The 18,178-nt window shown below is 48.5% G+C and overlaps 1 protein-coding gene across 2 annotated transcripts in view; it reads right to left on the bottom strand.

Moving 5' to 3' along the window:
• The window catches only part of tmtc1 (transmembrane O-mannosyltransferase targeting cadherins 1), a 229,031-nt gene that overhangs the window by 56,100 nt on the left and 154,753 nt on the right, over positions 1-18,178 (bottom strand). For both annotated transcript variants that reach the window (XM_072484310.1, XM_072484311.1), the window contains 2 exons: positions 14,613-14,726; positions 13,021-13,164 (listed from right to left, as the gene is read on the bottom strand). In XM_072484310.1, coding sequence (XP_072340411.1) covers positions 13,021-13,164; positions 14,613-14,726 — 258 coding nt within the window. The remainder of the gene's footprint in view (positions 1-13,020; positions 13,165-14,612; positions 14,727-18,178) is intronic.

Here is an 18,178-nt window from a genome sequence, read left to right as displayed (position 1 = left end):
ATTCTAACACAAGTTCATATATTTACTGGCCAGAACACCGCTGCTCTTCCTCTTTAGTGGTGTGGGACATTTAACATCCGCATGAGAGAGTTGGCGAGGTCTTGGGTTAACATGACCCATCCAAAAGACAGCGCCCCTGGAAGTGCAGCATTCCCCCAGAACTGCACTGCAATGTTATGTGTTTAAGTGTCTAGAGTTGAGGGGCAGCACGGTGGTGCAGTGGTTAGTACTGCTGCCACACGGTGCCGAGGTCCCAGGTTCGATCCCAGCTCTGGGTCACTGTCCACCTGGAGTTTGCACATTCTCCCCGTGTTTGCGTGGGGTTCGCCCTCACAACCCAAAAGATGTGCAGGGTAGATGGATTGGCCACGCTAAATTGCTCCTTAATTGGAAAAAACGAATTGGGCACTCTAAATTTTTTTTTTTTTTACGTGTCAAACCCGTGATCTATTGACTCAAAGGGTGGCCATGTTACCCACTGAGTCACGGGTGATGCCTGAGTCGCTGGTGGGTGAGGGGGGGGGGGGGGGGGTTGAACATCCATGGGAATGGACGGTTCAAATACTTTGTTAGCACAGGACACTAAGGGCGGCACAGTGGTTAGCACTGCTTCCTTACGCCACTGAGGACCTGGGTTCAATCCTGGCCCCGGGTCCCTGTCCGTATGGAGTTTGCACATTCTCCCCGTGTCTGCGTGGGTCTCACACTACAACCCAAATATGATAATAATCGCTTATTGTCACAAGTAGGCTTCAATGAAGTTACTGTGAAAAGCCCTGAGTCGCCACATTCCGGTGCCTGTTCGGGGGGCCGGTACGGGAATTGAATCCGCGCTGCTGGCCTTGAACTGCATTGCAAGCCAGTTGTTTAGCCCACTGTGCTATTGGTAGGGTAGGTGGATTGGCCACGTAAATTGCCCCTTAATTGGAAAAAAATAATTCGGTATTCCCCCCCCAAAAAACTTAAAGCACAGAACGCTCAGTCTCCAACATCTGCCGTCCTTCTGTGAAGATACTGTTCCAATAGCCAGGATGACAAGGGACTGCTTCATGGGCAGTTAGCAGCCTTTCAGTGAATAAAACGAATGAGTGACTGGAGGCTGTTGGAATCGACTCAAGTAGCTGAAGAGGCAACGGAAACTAGAAAAATCTGCCACGGGCCACACTCAAATAATTAACTGAAGCTGGGAATAAAATGGGCAGTCTGGAGTCTCTGCTAAATAAAACGTCAGCCTCACAGTCTCCGCGAAGTGAGAGAGCTTCAAAAGCAAAGCTCCTTCTTTCAGGCTGATTTCTTATCTTGCCAGCTCTGCCTCTTCTGCTCCGGGTTACCATTCACGAGTTGGCCAGTGCACAAGAGGGTTGTATTCAGGCGAGTCCCAATAGTGATGGTGAGCTGCTAATTTGGCTTTGGATGGCAGCACAGCCCAACGCGCATCTGTGGTATGGGCCAGTGGGGAGCGATGAGAAGCAACAACTTTACCGATTTTGCTCTCTCTGTCCGCGCAGGCACTGGGATCAACTGCAGTCAGATGCTGCCCCAAACAGTACACCCAGCGTCGGACCATTTTGTTCAATGAAACGTGGCTAACAGGCCATGAAGCAGGGCCAAGTCACCCTGGCTTTTTAAGCACTGCAGTGTTTGAGATTGTTTTGCTCTGTGCTGTTATTTATTTTGAATCCAATATTTATTATTTAAATTCAGTCAAGGACTGAGGGCTTCGCTGGCTAGGCCAGCATTACTTGCCCATGTCTAATTGCCCTTGAGAAGGTGAGGTGGAGAGCTGCCTTCTTGGACTGTTGCAGACTGTGGTGCTGGTACTGTTAGGAAAACAAAGGTAGTTTTAATTTTTGTATTCACAAACATTAGAAATGGGGTATAGTTTAAAGTGGGCTTAATTTAATGTTTCTGCGGAAGAAAAGGGTAAAACCTGTAGTTCGATTCATGCTGGACAAAGGTGTTTGTATGTGTGGAGGTTGGTTAAGTTCTAACTGTGATTCTATTGTGCTTGTAAAGGGTACAGCGTGAAGAGAAAATAAAACTCGAGAGAAGGATAAGTCGTTGCTCAGCAACTGAGGCTTGTACAGTAAAGAAGCTTTTAGGTGTTTGTTGGCAGTGTAGCGCAGGGCGAAATAGCTGGCTTTTAAAGCGGACCAAGGCAGGCCGGCAGTGCGGGTTCAATTCCCGTACCAGCCTCCCCGAACAGGTGCCGGAATATGGCAACTAGGGGCTTTTCAGTAACTTCATTTGAAGCCTACTTGTGAAAATAAGCGATTTCATTTTCAGTTGGAGATAGGTAGCGAGAGAGAAGGCAGCTATCACAGCTCTGCTAGAAGCAGCTGGTTTTAGATGGCTATAGAGGGAATATCACTTTTGCTAGAAGTCATTCTATGGAGTAATGGCTAAGAAAACAAGTGCAGAGATCTGAAGAGTAGCTAGTTAAAGAAACTAGAGAAATGAAGAGAAAGTTCCAAGAAGTCTGAGGATAAAGATACTGGAACAGAGCACTGCTCAGTAAAGGCAGACAGAGCTGAGAATACTGAGATGCCAGAAAGATGTCGGAAATGGTTTTCAGGTTTGTGCGATTTCACTACAGCCTGTGGAACAGTTAAGAAATGGAAACCTAAAAGGCGGTGGTGTAAAATCCTGGACGGGATTTGCTGTTAAAAATGGAGCAGAAATTTTGTTTAGAAGCGTCATTTGCAAAACCTGGTCTGGATTTCAGAATGTAAGCCGCCAAAGGAAAGCAGCACCAAAGGTGGGCAACACGGTAGCACAGCGGGTAGCAATGTTGCTTCACAGCTCCAGGGTTCCAGGTTCGAATCCCGGCGTGAGTCACTGTCTGTGTGGAGTCTGCACATTCTCCCCGGGTCTGCGTGGGTGACCTCCGGGTGCTCCGGTTTCCTCCCACAAGTCCCGAAAGACATGCTGTTGGGTAATTTGGATATTCTGAATTCCCCCTCAGTGGACCCGAACAGGCGCCGGAATGTGGAGACTAGGGGCTTTTCACAGTAACTTAATTGCAGTGTTAATGTAAGCTACTTGTGACAATAAAGACTATTATAATATTATTATTAAGCATAATTATGAGAGAAGAATTTAAAGCATGTTTTGGGAGTGTAGTTTGTAAACTCTCACGTGACAATCATCTGGAGGGATTCTGAGGAGATATCCACAAATGTTCACTTAGGATTCAGCGTGGAGAGTGTATTTGTCCACAGTCATCTTGTGTGTTTAAAGGGGTTTTGTGTTAATGAGACAATTATAGATTAAGATGCACTTTGTAATCTGTGTTTATCCTAAAACCTGTGTGAAATTGCTCAGCTAAGGGGGGAGTAAAGACGTATTGTATCATAATCCAATTTTCTTTCATGGTTAAGAAATGTTTTCTTCTTGTTTTTAAAACTAATTAACGGTCCTGTGACTCTGTTCCTCCACACTTTATTATTAAAAAAACTAAAAGTTACGGTCTTTTGAGCCAGGGGTTCTTTCTGTGATCTTCCCGTCCAGTTATAACAGCAACTGGGATCGTAGAAGTACACCCATGGTGACTTTTACTCTAGTGGTTTGATACAACTGAGTGGCTGCTGGGCCATTTCGAGGACATTTAAGGGTCAACCTCATTACTGTGACTCTGGAGTCACGTGTAGGCCAGATCAGGTAAGGACAGCAGATTTCCTTCTCTAAAGGAAATCAGTGAATTTGTTGAAGTAAATTAGCCAGGGGTCAATCTTTATATCCAGCAACTGCAACTGTATATGCAACATTATTTTTGCTGCATACATCACATTGCTGATCAGATTTAGAAAAAAATAAATTTAGAGTACCCAATTCTTTTTTTTTCCCAATTAAGGGGCAATTTAGTGTGGCCAATCCACCTGCACATCTGTTTGGCTTGTGGAGTGAGAGCCACGCAGACACGGTGAGAATGTGCAAATTCCACACGGGCAGCGACTTGGGGCCAGGATCGAACCCGGGTCCTCGGCAGCAGTGCTAACCACTGTGCCACCCTGCTGCCCCCACATTGCTGATCAGTTGCTGATAGTTCAGTAAAAAGCAAAATACTGCGATATGCTGGAAATCTGAAATAAGATCAGAAAATACTGGATAAACCCAAGAGGTCTGGCAGCGTCTGTGGAGAGAGAAACAGAGCTAACATTTCAAATCCAATGACCCATCCAGAGAATTGGAGCTGATAGTTAGATAGAGACAGAGAGACCATTGAGCCCCTACAGTGCAGAAGGAGGCCATTTGACCCATTGAGTCTGCACTGACCCGCTCCAAAAGAAGGACCTACCTATATCCACTCCCCCACCCTATCCCTGTAACCCCAGTTAACCTGCACATCCCTGGAGACTAAGGGACAATTTACCTAATCCACGACCAATCCACCTAACCTGCACATGCTTGGACTGTGGGAGGAAACCAGAGCGCTTGGAGGAAACCCACACAGACACAGGGAGAATGTGCAAACTCCACACAGTCACCCAAGGCCGGAATTAAACCCTGATGCTGTGATGCAGCAGTGCTAACCACTGTGCCGCCTGTATTGCTCTTTCTCTCTCTTGATGCTTCTGAATCCTGAAGCTAGTTCATTACTTATCCGAAAGTTGACTGACTCACATACCAAAATGAATCCGAGATGCTTGGATGTGTAAAAAAATAAAAAGAGGGAGAGGTGTCAGGGAACGGTAAAGCTATTTTATATGTAAGAATAAAGTCTAAAACAACAGCAAGGTATTTTAATGATTTGAGACCACGGGTATGATGTCCCAGTCCCAGTCACTGAAGATAATTAAGAGCAAATTCAAATATTTTCGTCAGTCACTAATAATTAAAATAAAAGTAAAATACTGGGAACACTGGGAACTTGACATAAAAATAGAAAGTATTCAATGTGTCTGTGGAGATGGAAGCTGAATTCGCATTTCAGGTCAATGGTGCTTCATCAGAGATATGTTTTTTTTTAATTTTAAAGTACCCAATTATTTTTTTTCAGTTAAGGGACAATTTAGGGTGGCCAATCCACCTAACCTGGACATCTTTGGGTTGTGGGGATGAAACCCATGCAGACATGGGGAAAAACTGTACATGACCCTGGTGAGACTACATTTGGAGGTTTGTGTGCAGTTCTGGTCACTTCATTATAGGAAGGATGTGGAAGCATTGGAAAGGGTGCAAAGGAGATTTACCAGGATGCTGCCTGGTTTGCAGGATAGGTCTTATGAGGAAAGGTTGAGGGAGCTGGGGCTTTTCTCTTTGGAGCGGAGGAGGATGAGAGGCGACTTAATAGAGATTTATAAGATAATGAGGGGGGATAGATAGAGTGGACGTTCAGAGACTATTTCCTCGGGTTGATGTAGCTGTTACAAGGGGGCATAACTATAAGATTCAGGGTGGGAGAGAGAGGAGGGATTTCCGGGGTAGGTTCTTTACCCAGTGAGTGGTTAGGGTGTGGAATGGACTGCCTGCTGTGATAGTGGAGTCGGACACTTTAGGAACTTTCAAGCGGTTATTGGATAGGTGCATGGAGCACACCAGAATGACAGGGAGTGGGATAGCTTGATCTTGGTTTCGGACAATGCTCGGCACAACATTGAGGGCCGAAGGGCCTGTTCTGTGCTGTACTGTTCTATGTTCTATGTGCAAACTCCACACGGACAGTGACCCAGGGCCGGGATTCGAACCCGGGTCCTCAATGGCGCAGTCCCAGTGTTATCCACTGGGCCACATGCCGCCCTTCATCAGAGATATGTGAGAGGTGAACAGTAATGAAATGCCATTAACCTGATTAAGATAACTCATCATTTAAAGGCAGATGGCTTTTCTCTCAGACTGCTCGTTTTATTTTTAACTTCAATCTTCAAAGGAAGTTTGGCCTGTGCTGAAACACTACAATATACAAAAAGAAACAGACATTTATGTTTAGACCATGAGGGAAGGGGATACCTTTTAAACGTCCAGAAAATATCGAGGTTCCACTTGAAAATTGAAATGCGAAATGTTTCAAGCTGGGACAGAGATCAGCTCATATGAAAATTAAGCAGCATCTGTCACCGATCAGGAGCAGAGTGATCTGCTGGGCCTGGTTTAGATTGCCTAGAGGGGTCAGGAAGGAATTTCACACATTATTTTCTCTAATTTTCGAGGCTTTAATCTGTTTTCTTTCTCTGGCATTTCCCAATAGATCCCGTGGTTCTTGGCTGGGGTACACGTTGTGATACACATGGGCCGGGATTCTCCCTTCTGGAGACTGAGTCCCCACGCCGGCAGGAAAACCGGCGCCAACCATCCCGGCGTCAACAGCCCCGAAAGTGCGGAATTCGCCACATTTTCGGGGGCTAGGTGGACGCCGGAGGAGTTGGTGCCACTCCAGCCGGCGGCGAAGGTACGGCGCGGGTTTGCGCCTGCGGCGAATGGCCAGCGTGATTCCGTGCATGCGCGGACCAGCCAGCGTATTTTGGTGCATGCGCGGGGGGTTCTCTTCTCAGCGCCGGCCATGGCGGAGCCCTACGAGGGTCGGAGGAGGGGGAGGAGGGGGGAGGGGCGGAGGAGGGGGTAGGGGGGAGGGGGGAGAGGAGGGAGGGGGAGGGGAGGAGGGGGGGATGGGAAGGGGAGGAGGGGGAGGGGAAGGGGGAGGAGGGGGAGGGGAAGGGGGAGGAGGGGGAGGGGAAGGGGGGAGGAGGTGGGTGTGGGAGGAAGGAGAGGGGGAGGAGGGGGGGAGGGAGGGGAGGGAGGGGAGGGCGAGAGGGGGAGAGGGGGAGAGGGGGGAGAGGGGGAGGTGGGGGAGATGTGGGGGAGGGGGAAGATGTGGGGGAGGGGGAGGAGAATAAGTGGTGATCCCATTGAAGCATACAGAATTCTTACCGGATCGATCGGGGGGAGGGGTAGGGGGAGGGGAAGGAGAGGGGGAGGGGGAGGTGGGGGTGGGGGAGGTGGGTGGAGGAAAGGGAGGGGGAGGGGGCGGGGGGAGGGGAGGGGATGGGGGGGAAGGGGGAGGGGTGGGAAGGGGGAAATGGGGGGGAAGTGGGGAATGGGGGGGTGGGAAGGGGGGAATGGGGAGGGGGAGGGAGGGGGAGTGGAGGAGGGGGGGAGGAAAGGTGGAGGGGAGGAGGGGGAGGGGGAGAGGGGGGAGAGGGGGGAGATGTGGGGGAGGGGGAGATGTGGGGGAGGGGAGATGTGGGGGAGGGGGGAGGAGAATAAGTGGTGATCCCATTGAAGCATACAGAATTCTTACCGGATCAACCGGGGGGGAGGGGTAGGGGGAGGGGAAGGGGAGGGGGAGGGGGAGGTGGGGGTGGGGGAGGGGGTGTGGAGGAAAGGGAGGGGGGAGGGGGCGGGGGGAGGGGAGGGGATGGGGGGGAAGGGGGAGGGGTGGGAAGGGGGAAATGGGGGGGGAAGTGGGGAATGGGGGGTGGGAAGGGGGGAATGGGGAGGGGGAGGGAGGGGGGAGTGGAGGAGGAGGAGGAGGGGAGGAGAGGTGGAGGGTAGGAGGGGGAGGGGGAGGGGAGGAGGGGGAGGGGGAGGGGAGGAGGGTGGAGGGGGAGGGGAGGGAGGGGAGGGGGAGAGAGGGGAGGGGGAGAGGGGGAGGGGGCGAGGGGAGGGGGAGGGGGATGGGGGGAGGCAGTGGGGAGGGGGAGGGGAGGGGGAAGGAGTGGAGGGGGAGGGGTGGAGGGTGGAGGGGGAAGGGGTGGAGGGGGAGGAGGGGGAGAGGGAGGGGTGAGGAGGGGGAGGGGGGAGGAGGGGGAGGGGGAGGGGGAGAGGGAGGGGGAGGAGGGGGAGGGGGGGAGGGGAGGGGGAGGAGGGAGGGGGAGGTGGAAGGGGGAGGTGGAAGGGGGAGGGGGAGCGGGGAGGGGGAGTGGGAGTCTAGAACCAGGGGACACAGTCTCAGTATGAGTGTCTGAGTTGAGGAGGAATTTCCTCATCCAGAGGGGAATAAATCATTGGAATTCTCCAGCCGAAAGGGCCGTGGAGGCTCAGTCATGTAGTATACTCATGACAGTGATCGATGGATTTCTAGATATTAAAGATATTGAGGGGTTGCCGGGAAATGGCATTGACATAGAAAGTTTAGCCGTGATTTAGTTGAATGGTGAAGCAGGCTCGAGGGGCTGAATGGCCTACTCCTGCTCCTGTTTCCTATTCCTATGTTCTCTTTGTCCAACTGTGTCTCCAACTCTGCTGAGCTTTGATATTTCAACACCATCCCACCACAACATCAGGATGGGAATTTTCAGTTCCCATCTCGTCGTGCCTCACAGCTGCTGCTCACGAACGCAGGAAAAGCTGGACCATCTCAGCAGGTGGGACAGCACCTGTGGAGAGAGAACAGAGCGAACGTTTCGAGCCTGGTTGACTCTTTGTTAAAGCTGCTCACAGTTCAGAGAGGAATGAGTGACAGAACAGAAAAACAATTAAATGGCAAAATCAGCAAAATTGCACACAGCTTCTACTTCAGTGAAGCTGAAAAAAAGATCGAAATGCGATCAGCTGATGCTGTAAATGGATAGACAAAACAGGCAAACGTTCTTATGTCTTACACACTCCTGATCTCAACCTATTAATGGCATAAGAATCCCCATGCACAGCTTCCTCAAATTTATATTGGATGACTGGTGACACTCTTTAAACACCCCTCAAGCTCAATAACATCAAATGAGGTCGGAGAGCGCCACACTGTAAAACAGCCATGATTTCTGAGTCGTTGTCCTTTGGCCCCAGTGCAAGTTCGGTGAGGCAAAAAAAATAGGCTCAGTCAAGCTTCGCACCACAGCTCACCATCAATGCTGATTGGCTGTTGGTGCCTCGGGATCCGAACCCAGCTCGAGCGAGCAGAGGGCGGCCGAAAACCGGCAGTGGCCGTGGTTCAGCGCAGCCACTAGCTGCTTGTGAAGCCAAAGTGCCCGAGGTATTGCTCCGCAGTGAGGAACAATGCCCCCCTGAAGATCCTCTATTTACTCATCCCGCGCAGTGCCTCCTCCTTCAGCTGTTCTTCACTCCCTCTCCCATCGCCCTTGCTCTCTCCACCCTCCTCATCCACCAGGGCCAAAGTCAACCTCAGCAGACCTGCATGTCCATCGAAAAAGGAGGTCAATCAGCCGCTCGTGACATTTCTGCCATTCGATTAGATTGCGGCTAAACTGTACTTCAACTCCATTTTATTAGCCTTCTGGACAATGGGTGCCTTTGTTAGTGTGTAGCTGCCGAGAGTGACCCCCCCCCCCCCTCCCTCCCGCACCAAAGGAATTCAATTTTCCCTTCTCAATGAAATGGAATTTGACAGAAATGCTCCAGAATGTTTTCTGTCATGGCTACTGCACTCTGAAGGTTGATAAGACAAGGTCGTTTGTATTCAGTCAGTCAGAATAAAATGAACACAACTGTGAAGAAGCAACTGGAGTGGTGAGGCAAACACAGTCTTGGGTTCCAGTATGTATCACACGAGTGAGATCTCCGACACAGAACAGACGTTCGATTAGCAACAACGGTCGGCCGTAAGACAGTAAGATCTACGCTCACAATCCCACCCGACTCTCCAATACAAACTGCTGCCAAATGTCCTGAGATCTCACTGTGCTTGGGGGCCATGTGCTTTGGACCACACAATGCAAGTCCCACACGAGGGTCGCTCAGAACTAAATTAGTCCATTCATTCCTTGAAAGAGCGATCCAATTAACCCACTCCGCCTGCTCGAGTAAATAAATTCTGTTTTGAAAGTTATTCACACTTTCAAATAGTGCATGCCAGACCATAACAATGCCCCATTAATATAAAACATACAAACATATGGATTAGGAGTAGGCCACTCGGCCCCTCTAACCTACTCCGCCATTCAATAAGATCACGGCTAAACTAACTGTAAACTCAACCCCACATTTCCGCCACATAGTTGAATGGTGAAGCAGGCTTGAGGGGCTGAATGGCCTATCCTATTCCTACGTTCTCTTTGTTCAATTGTGTCTCCAATTCCCTTCACCCCCTCTTTAATCAAGAATCTATCCAGCTCTGCCATAAAAATTATCAAAGGTTCTACTTCCACTGCCTTTTGAAAAGAGTTCCAGAGACTCTCAATCATCTGAGAGAAAACATTTCTCCTCATCTCTGCCTTCAATGAGTGACCCCTTTATTTTTATCAGTGACCCCCTAGTTCTAGGTTCTCCGTGACGAGGACACAGCCTTACCACATCCACCCTGTCAATACACCTCAGGTTCTTAAAGGTTTCAATCAAGTCGCCTCTTACTCATCGGATACAAAACTAACCTCTCCAGCCTTTCCTCCTAAGACAACCCGCCCATTCCTGGTGTTAGTCTGGTAAACTTTCTCTGAACTGTTTCTATTGCATTTATATCTTTCCTTAAATGAGGCCAATATTTTTTAAAAACTGTTTCCAATTAAGGGGCAATTTAGCGCAGCCAATCCACCTACCCAGCACACCGTTGGGTTGTGGGGGTGAGACCGACGCAGACACGGGGAGAAAGTGCAAACTCCACACGGTCAGTGACTCGGGACTGGAATCGAACCTGGGTCCTCGGCGCCGTGAGGCAGCGGTGCTAATCACTGCGCCACCGTGCCGCCCTTTAAGGAGACCAAAACTGTACACACTCCAGATGTGGTCTCACCAATGCCCTATACGACTGAAGTTTAACATCCCTACTTTTGTAATCAATTCCCCTCACAATAAATGATCACATTCGATTAGCTTTCCCAATGACTTGCTGTACCTGCATACTAATCTGTGATTCATGCACTCTTGTGCAATTTATCTTTATCCCCTGGCTTACTGATGCTCCATCCAGCGGAAATCATTTCTCACCTCCTACTCTATCAAAGTCTCTCATAACCTTGAATACCTCTATTAAATCTCCCCATCAGTACAAAAATTCCAGGCTTTTAAAAAATATATTCATGGGACGTTGGCGTCTCAGGCTGGGCCAGCATTTATGGTCCATCCCTAATTTCCCTTGAACTGACTGGTTTGCTCAGCCATTTTGGAGGGCAGGTAAGGACGTCATACGTCCTTCCCAAAAAGACATTTGTGAACCAAGATGGGTGTTTCAGACAATCAGCTTATTGGCTTCATGGTCATCATTAGTCTTTTCATTCCAGATTGTTTACTGAATTCAAATTTCACCATCTCCCATGATGGGATTCGAGCCCGGGTCCACAGAGCATTACCCTGGGTCTCTAGATTCCTAGTTAAGGGCGGCACAGTAGCACAGCGGTTAGCACTGTTGCTTTACCGCACCAGGGACCCGGGTTCGATTCTCGGCTTAGGTCACTGTCTGTGCGGAGTCTGCATGCTCTCCCCATGTCCGCGTGGGTGTCCTCCGGGTGCTCCGGTTTCCTCCCATAGTCCAAAATTGTGCAGGTTGGCTGGATTGGCCATGATAAATTGCACCTTAGTATCCAAAAGGTTAGGTGGGGTGACTGGGCTATGTGGATAGGGTAGGGCCTGACCCTAGGTAGGGTGCTCTTTCAGAGATTCGGTGCAGACTCGATGGGCCAAATGGCCTCCTTCTGCACTGTAGGGATTATATTCTATAGTCCAGCGACAACATCTCAAAACGTGATGTAGTGTTATGCGTAGGGTTGCACTAGAGCTATATTGACAGTGTTACTGTAGGAATTGGACAGCAAATTGAAATGAACTCATTGTGAACACCTCAGTGACATTGCTCTACCAGCTGAAAATACGAATTGAGGAGGGAAAGCGTCAGCATCAGTGGGCAGAGGCACAGAAATGAAGACGTCAATGGAGGCTTCTTTCATACCAAGACAACTCACCATCTGAAACCAGCCATGTTTCTGCTCTGAGTCTATCGTTTGAGCGCCAGAATCCCTGTAGCAAGCAGTCTGAGTCTCGCTGGCAACGTGTAACTTTGCCTGTACATGCAAGCTGCCACTACTGGAGTGCTTTAGTGCATGGGAAGATAAACCCTATTTGATGCTGCGTGAGTGGAGAGGCACACTTTTTTAAAAATATATTTTTATTGAAGCATTTGCAAAATTTTTATAACAACAAACAAAACAATAACAACATAAACATCAACATGGTAAACTAGACATTTCCCACCCAACCCCTTCTGTATATCCCTTAACCATATTGCACCTACCCCCCCTTCAGAATGCTGCTTCTGCTGTCATTTTAATTTTCCCTGAGAAATTCGACGAACGGCTGCCACCTCCGAGAGAACCCCAGCAATTGACCCCCTCAAGGCAAACTTTATTTTCTCCAGCTTGAGAAACCCAGCCATGTCACTGACCCCAAGTCTCCACACTCGGGGGCTTCGAGTCCCTCCGCATTAAAAGGATCCGTCTCCGGGCTACCAGGGAGGCAAAGGCCAAAACGTCGGCCTCTTTCACTCCCTGAACTCCGGGTGGAAAGGCACACTTAAGGGCCCAAGTTTGGCTGACTACTGCATGGTTGAAGTGCCAATGGTTGGCACACTTCACACCACCCTTATTAAAGTTGACCTCTTTCACTGTTGGAGGAAATGGTCAGATTGCTCCGCCATAGACATGCCTTATTCCATTGCCTTGGCAACAAACTGGGATATCTGGATTCACAATACTGGGTTTTACACTCACAGGGGTTCACTGTTGCTGAGCACAAGCAGGTTTTGGGGCCAGTATAGTGGAAGCTGCTCATTGAAGAAGCACCAGGGGACTCAACTGGGACAAAGAGCAATTCTCATGACATGTCTGACTAGGAAAACATTAAGATTCAATTCATATTCGCGCATTGCTGCAAAGTTGAATTCAGTTCACAAAGGGCCAACCCTCAGAGGCACAGGTTACACTGGATGTTTATTCAAACTACTGGTTGAACCATCAGGCAAAGTTATCAGTTAATAATGAACATTCATCTGACAACCCCTAGACCACACCATTGTTTAATTGGAGGTTGGTTAAGAAATCACCATTTAGTGAGACCACTTGCAGTCACGATGATGACATTTTAATGCAGACCAAAAAATTTTTCACCCCAACTTTCCAAAACTCTGCAATTTGTACTTACTTCAACAGATTCCCCAGGTTGAAGAGCGCACGGTTATGCTGCGGGTTCAACTCCAAGGCCTGTCTATAGTGGACTTCTGCCTCGGATACATCCTTGGTCAACGTGCCAAGATTGTTCAGCGCACTGGCATGACGTGGATACAACCTAGCAGGGTCACAGATTGAAGAGCCCAACAGAGAAAAGAAGGAATATTAGTCCTGTATTCCATCATCAGACACAACACAACAATGTCAAGGATTGACAGTATGCTGTCTAGACATTTAACCTGTATGATTGCCCATCAGGAACAATTGAACAAGCGAAGGCTCTTTTCACTAGTCTATGCTCCTATGCTGCACATTTCATAGAATTTCATAGAATTTACAGTGCAGAAGGAGGCCATTCGGCCCATCGAGTCTGCACCGGCTCTTGGAAAGAGCACCCTACCCAAGCCCACACCACCCTACCCCCATAACCCAGTAACCCCACTCAACCAACACTAAGGGCAATTTTGGACACTAAGGGCAATTTAGCATGGCCAATCCACCTAACCTGCACATCTTTGGACTGTGGGAGGAAACCGGAGCACCCGGAGGAAACCCACGCACACACGGGGAGAACGTGCAGACTCCGCACAGACAGTGACCCAGCCGGGAATCGAACCTGGGACCCTGGAGCTGTGAAGCAATTGCGCTAACCGCTATGCTACGTGCTGCCCTTACATTCTATGTAAATACAACAATTTTCAACTGTATTTAACCGTATGTAAACTTGTGTATGAAAATAGGATCCCATGGCACTATTCAAAGAAGATTACACCTGTTCCCCAGGCGGTCTGACTAATATTTCTTCCTCATCAAAACCACCAAAGCCAGATTAACTGCACAGTCATTGGGCGGGATTCTCCGGCCTCCCGGCTGCGTGTTTTCTCGGCAGCGTGCCATTCGCTGGTGGTGGGATTGAAGCCACCCCACACCACTAGGAAACCCACGGGCGGGGGGCCGCTGCTGGCAAGACTGGAGAATCCCGCCACCAGCGAATGGCCGGAAAATGCCAGCCATCATTAGTGCGGTTTCCGGGGGTTGCAATGTGCACATGGCTGCAGTGCCTGGCCTACAAATCAAGAGTGACGCCTCTTCAAGAATAATTCACTTGTTGTTAAATGCTTTTGGACATGCGGTGCTAGAGAAATTCAAGTTTGTTTTCTACCCCCCCCCCAGCTGTATTCTCTATGTTTTCTCTGTGCCTTCCCTTTCGTCTTCTTACAAATCATCAGGCCTGGGTTACACTGTCTTGTCTGGTATGCCAGACCTAAAACCAATCTCTTGGCAAGCAGCCACAAAGCAGGAAACAAGACACAAGAGTACATAAAACTCAAAACGGCAGCAGGCCACCTCTAAACGGAATAAAGGCGTAGCTATGGTAACTTTTTTGTATTGCCCTGCATGAGGAACCACAAGGAGTTGGAATCGGGCCAAGCACAGTCGCTCCAGACGACAAACTTTGAACACTGAGCCAAGCCCCTTCAGCCCTTTTGTTGCAGAAAATGTTTCAAGTCTGAAGACCAAGGGTTAGGCAAATAGAGCAAGGAAAACATGGACTTTGCTGCTTACCTCAGAGCTGTTTTGTAATGGTAAACGGCTTTGTCATGGCGACCATAGTCTTTCAGAAAGTTGGCATAGTTGTAGTGCACCTTGGCATTAAGAGGCAACGTCTGAACTCCAGATCTGTAGAGACAGTCCGGGAAATAACCAACCTGAATTACTGTCTCAGGGTGAGTTTTATTGGAAATTATTACTCTCATTATATTCCATAATTACAATGGATATTCCAAACCATTCAACACACTGACTCTTAACACAAGTGTCCACAATTATATGTTAACACCAGGAATTAATTAGGAGAGCAAATCAAGATTTTTCTTATGGTTCAAAGACAACATCAGGGACATTTTCACTGTTCTCCCTTTCACATTATACATAATCATAATCTTTATTATTGTCACAAGTAGGCTTACATTAACACTGCAATGAAGAATATCTCCTAGTCGTCACACTCTGGCACCTGTTCGGGTACACAGAGGGAGAATTCAGAATGGTCCAATTCACCTAACAAGCACATCTTTCGGGACTTGTGGGAGGAAACCGGAGCACCCGGTGGAAACCCACTGTCTTCAGGTGATGTCCCGGAGGACTGGAGAATAGCCAATGTTATTCCTTTGTTTAAGAAGGGTAGCAAGGATGATCAGGAAACTACAGGCCGGTGAGCCTTACGTCAGTGGTAGGGAAATTACTGGAGAGAATTCTTCGAGTCAGGATCTACTCCCATTTGGAAGCAAATGGACGTATTTTTTTGTGAAGGGGAGGTCGTGTCTCAGTAACTTGATAAGAATTTTTCGAAGAGGTCACAAAGATGATTGACGCAGGTAGGGCAGTGGATGTTGTCTATATGGACTTCAGTAAGGCCATTGACAAGGTCCCTCATGGTAGACTGGTACAAAAGGTGAGGTCACACGGGATCAGGGGTGAGCTGGCAAGGTGGACACAGAACTGGCTAGGTCACAGAAGGCAGAGAGTAGCAATGGAACGGTGCTTTTCTAATTGGAGGGCTGTGACTAATGGTGTTCCGCAGGGATCAGTGTTGGGACCTTTGCTGTTCATAGTACATAAAATGATTTGGAGGAAAATGTAACTGAATCTGATCAGTAAGTTTGCAGACGACACAAAGGTTGGTGGAATTGTGGATAGTGATGAGGACTGTCAGAGGACACAGCAGGATTTAGATTGTTTGGAGACTTGGGCGGAGAGATGGCAGATGGAGTTTAATCCGGACAAATGTGAGGTAATGCATTTTGGAAGGTCTAATGCAGGTAGGGAATATACAGTGAATGGTAGAACCCTCAAGAGTATTGAAAGTCAGAGAGATCTAGGTGTACAGGTCCACAGGTCACTGAAAGGGGGCAACACAGGTGGAGAAGGTAGTCAAGAAGGCATACGGCATGCTTGCTTTCATTGGCCGGGGCATTGAGTATAAGAATTGGCAAGTCATGTTGCAGCTGTATAGAACCTTAGTTAGGCCACCTTTGGAGTATAGTGTTCAATTCTGATCGCCACACTGCCAGAAGGATGTGGAGGCTTTAGAGACAGTGCAGAAGAGATTTACCAGGATGTTGCCTGGTATGGAGGGCATTAGCTATGAGGAGCAATTGAATAAACTCGGTTTGTTCTCACTGGAACGACGGAGGTTGAGGGGCGATCTGATAGAGGTCTACAAAATTATGTGGGGCATAGACAGAGTGGATAGTCAGAGGCTTTTCCCCAGGGTAGAGTTTAAGGTGCGAGGGGCAAGGTTTAGAGTAGATGTATGAGACAAGCTTTTTACACAGAGGGTAGTGGGTGCCGGGAACTCGCTGCCAGAGGAGGTGGTGGAAGCAGGGACGATAGTGACATTTAAGGGGCATCTTGACAAATACATGAATAGGATGGGAATAGAGGGATACGGACCCAGGAAGTGTAGAAGATTGTAGTTTAGTCGGGCAGCATGGTCGGCATGGGCTTGGACGGCTGAAGGGCCTGTTCCTGTGCTGTACTTTTCTTTGTTCTTTGTTCAGTTTTGGTCTCCTTACTTGAGAAAGGACGTACTGGCACTGGAGGGTGTACAGAGGAGATTCACTAGGTTAATCCCAGAGCTGAAGGGGTTGGATTACGAGGAGAGGTTGAGTAGACTGGGACTGTACTCGTTGGAATTTAGAAGGATGAGGGGGGGATCTTATAGAAACATATAAAATTATGAAGGGAATAGATAGGATAGATTCGGGCAGGTTGTTTCCACTGGTGGGTGAAAGCAGAACTAGGGGGCATAGCCTCAAAATAAGGGGAAGTAGGTTTAGGACTGAGTTTAGGAGGAACTTCTTCACCCAAAGGGTTGTGAATCTATGAAATTCCTTGCCCAGTGAAGCAGTAGAGGCCCATTCATTAAATGTTTTTAAGATAAAGATAGATAGTTTTTTGAAGAATATAGGGATTAAGGGTTATGGTGTTCGGGCCGGAAAGTGGAGCTGAGTCCACAAAAGATCAGCCATGATCTCATTGAATGGCGGAGCAGGCTCGAGGGGCCAGATGGCCTACTCCTGCTCCTAGTTCTTATGTTCTTAACACTACCAGTAACACTCCCTTTGTCTTGTGCCCATGACATTGTTGTCAAATCTCTCCTTTGGACAGATTCTCCAGTACCAATGTTCGAAGACTCCTGAATGTGATTCAGGCTTTTCAGAAACGGGCATTGGATGGACTGCTGATCTCCCTGGATGCGAAAAAGGCTTTTGACCAGGTTGACTGGAATTATTTGGCGTATACGTTACGGAGATTCGGGTTGAGAGAGGTTTACATGAAGTGGATTCAAGTTTTCTATCAAAGGCCTTGCGGCAGCTGTGCTCACAAATGGTTTACGATCAAAGAGATTTGGGCACCAGAGAGGAATTAGACACTGGTGTCCTCCATCCACCTTGTTCTTTGCATTGGTTAGCGAGCCACTGGCGGAGACCATCAGAAAAGATCTCCTAATAGTGGGACTAGAAAGTGGGGGAGGCAGCACAAGTATCCCTTCCTTCAGGCAGTTATATGGGGCCTATTTCCCTCAGTTGATTGCATCTATTGGGTAGGATTTAACTCATTGGTCGGCCCTGCCGGTTTCTTGGCTGAGAAGGAATCCCCTGAAAAAATGAATGTGTTGTTTGGATTATGTCGTCCCTGAAGATGCTGCCTATACTACTGTCAGCGAGAGATGTTAAGGAAATCAACATAAGACCATAAGACATAGGAGCAGAATTAGACCACTCGGCCCATCGAGTCTGCTCTGCCATTCAATCATGGCTGATATTTTCTCATCCCCATTCTCCTGCCTTCTCCCCATAACGCCTGATCCCCTTAGTAATCAAGAACCTATCTATCTCTGTCTTAAAGACACACAGTGATTTGGCCTCCACAGCCTTCTGCATTAAAGAGTTCCATAGATTCACCACCCTCTGGCTGAAGAAATTCCTCCTCATCTCTGTTTTAAAGGATCGTCCCTTTCGTCTGAGATGGTGTCCTCTGCTTCTAGTTTTTCCAACAAGTGGAAACATCCTCTCCACGTCCACTATCCAGGCCTTGCAGTATCTTGTAAGTTTCAATAAGGTCCC

This window comes from Scyliorhinus torazame, chromosome 19, assembly GCF_047496885.1.
Source record: "Scyliorhinus torazame isolate Kashiwa2021f chromosome 19, sScyTor2.1, whole genome shotgun sequence".
In the NCBI taxonomy this organism is placed as follows: domain Eukaryota; kingdom Metazoa; phylum Chordata; class Chondrichthyes; order Carcharhiniformes; family Scyliorhinidae; genus Scyliorhinus; species Scyliorhinus torazame.
This window is presented reverse-complemented; position numbering and strand designations above follow the sequence as displayed.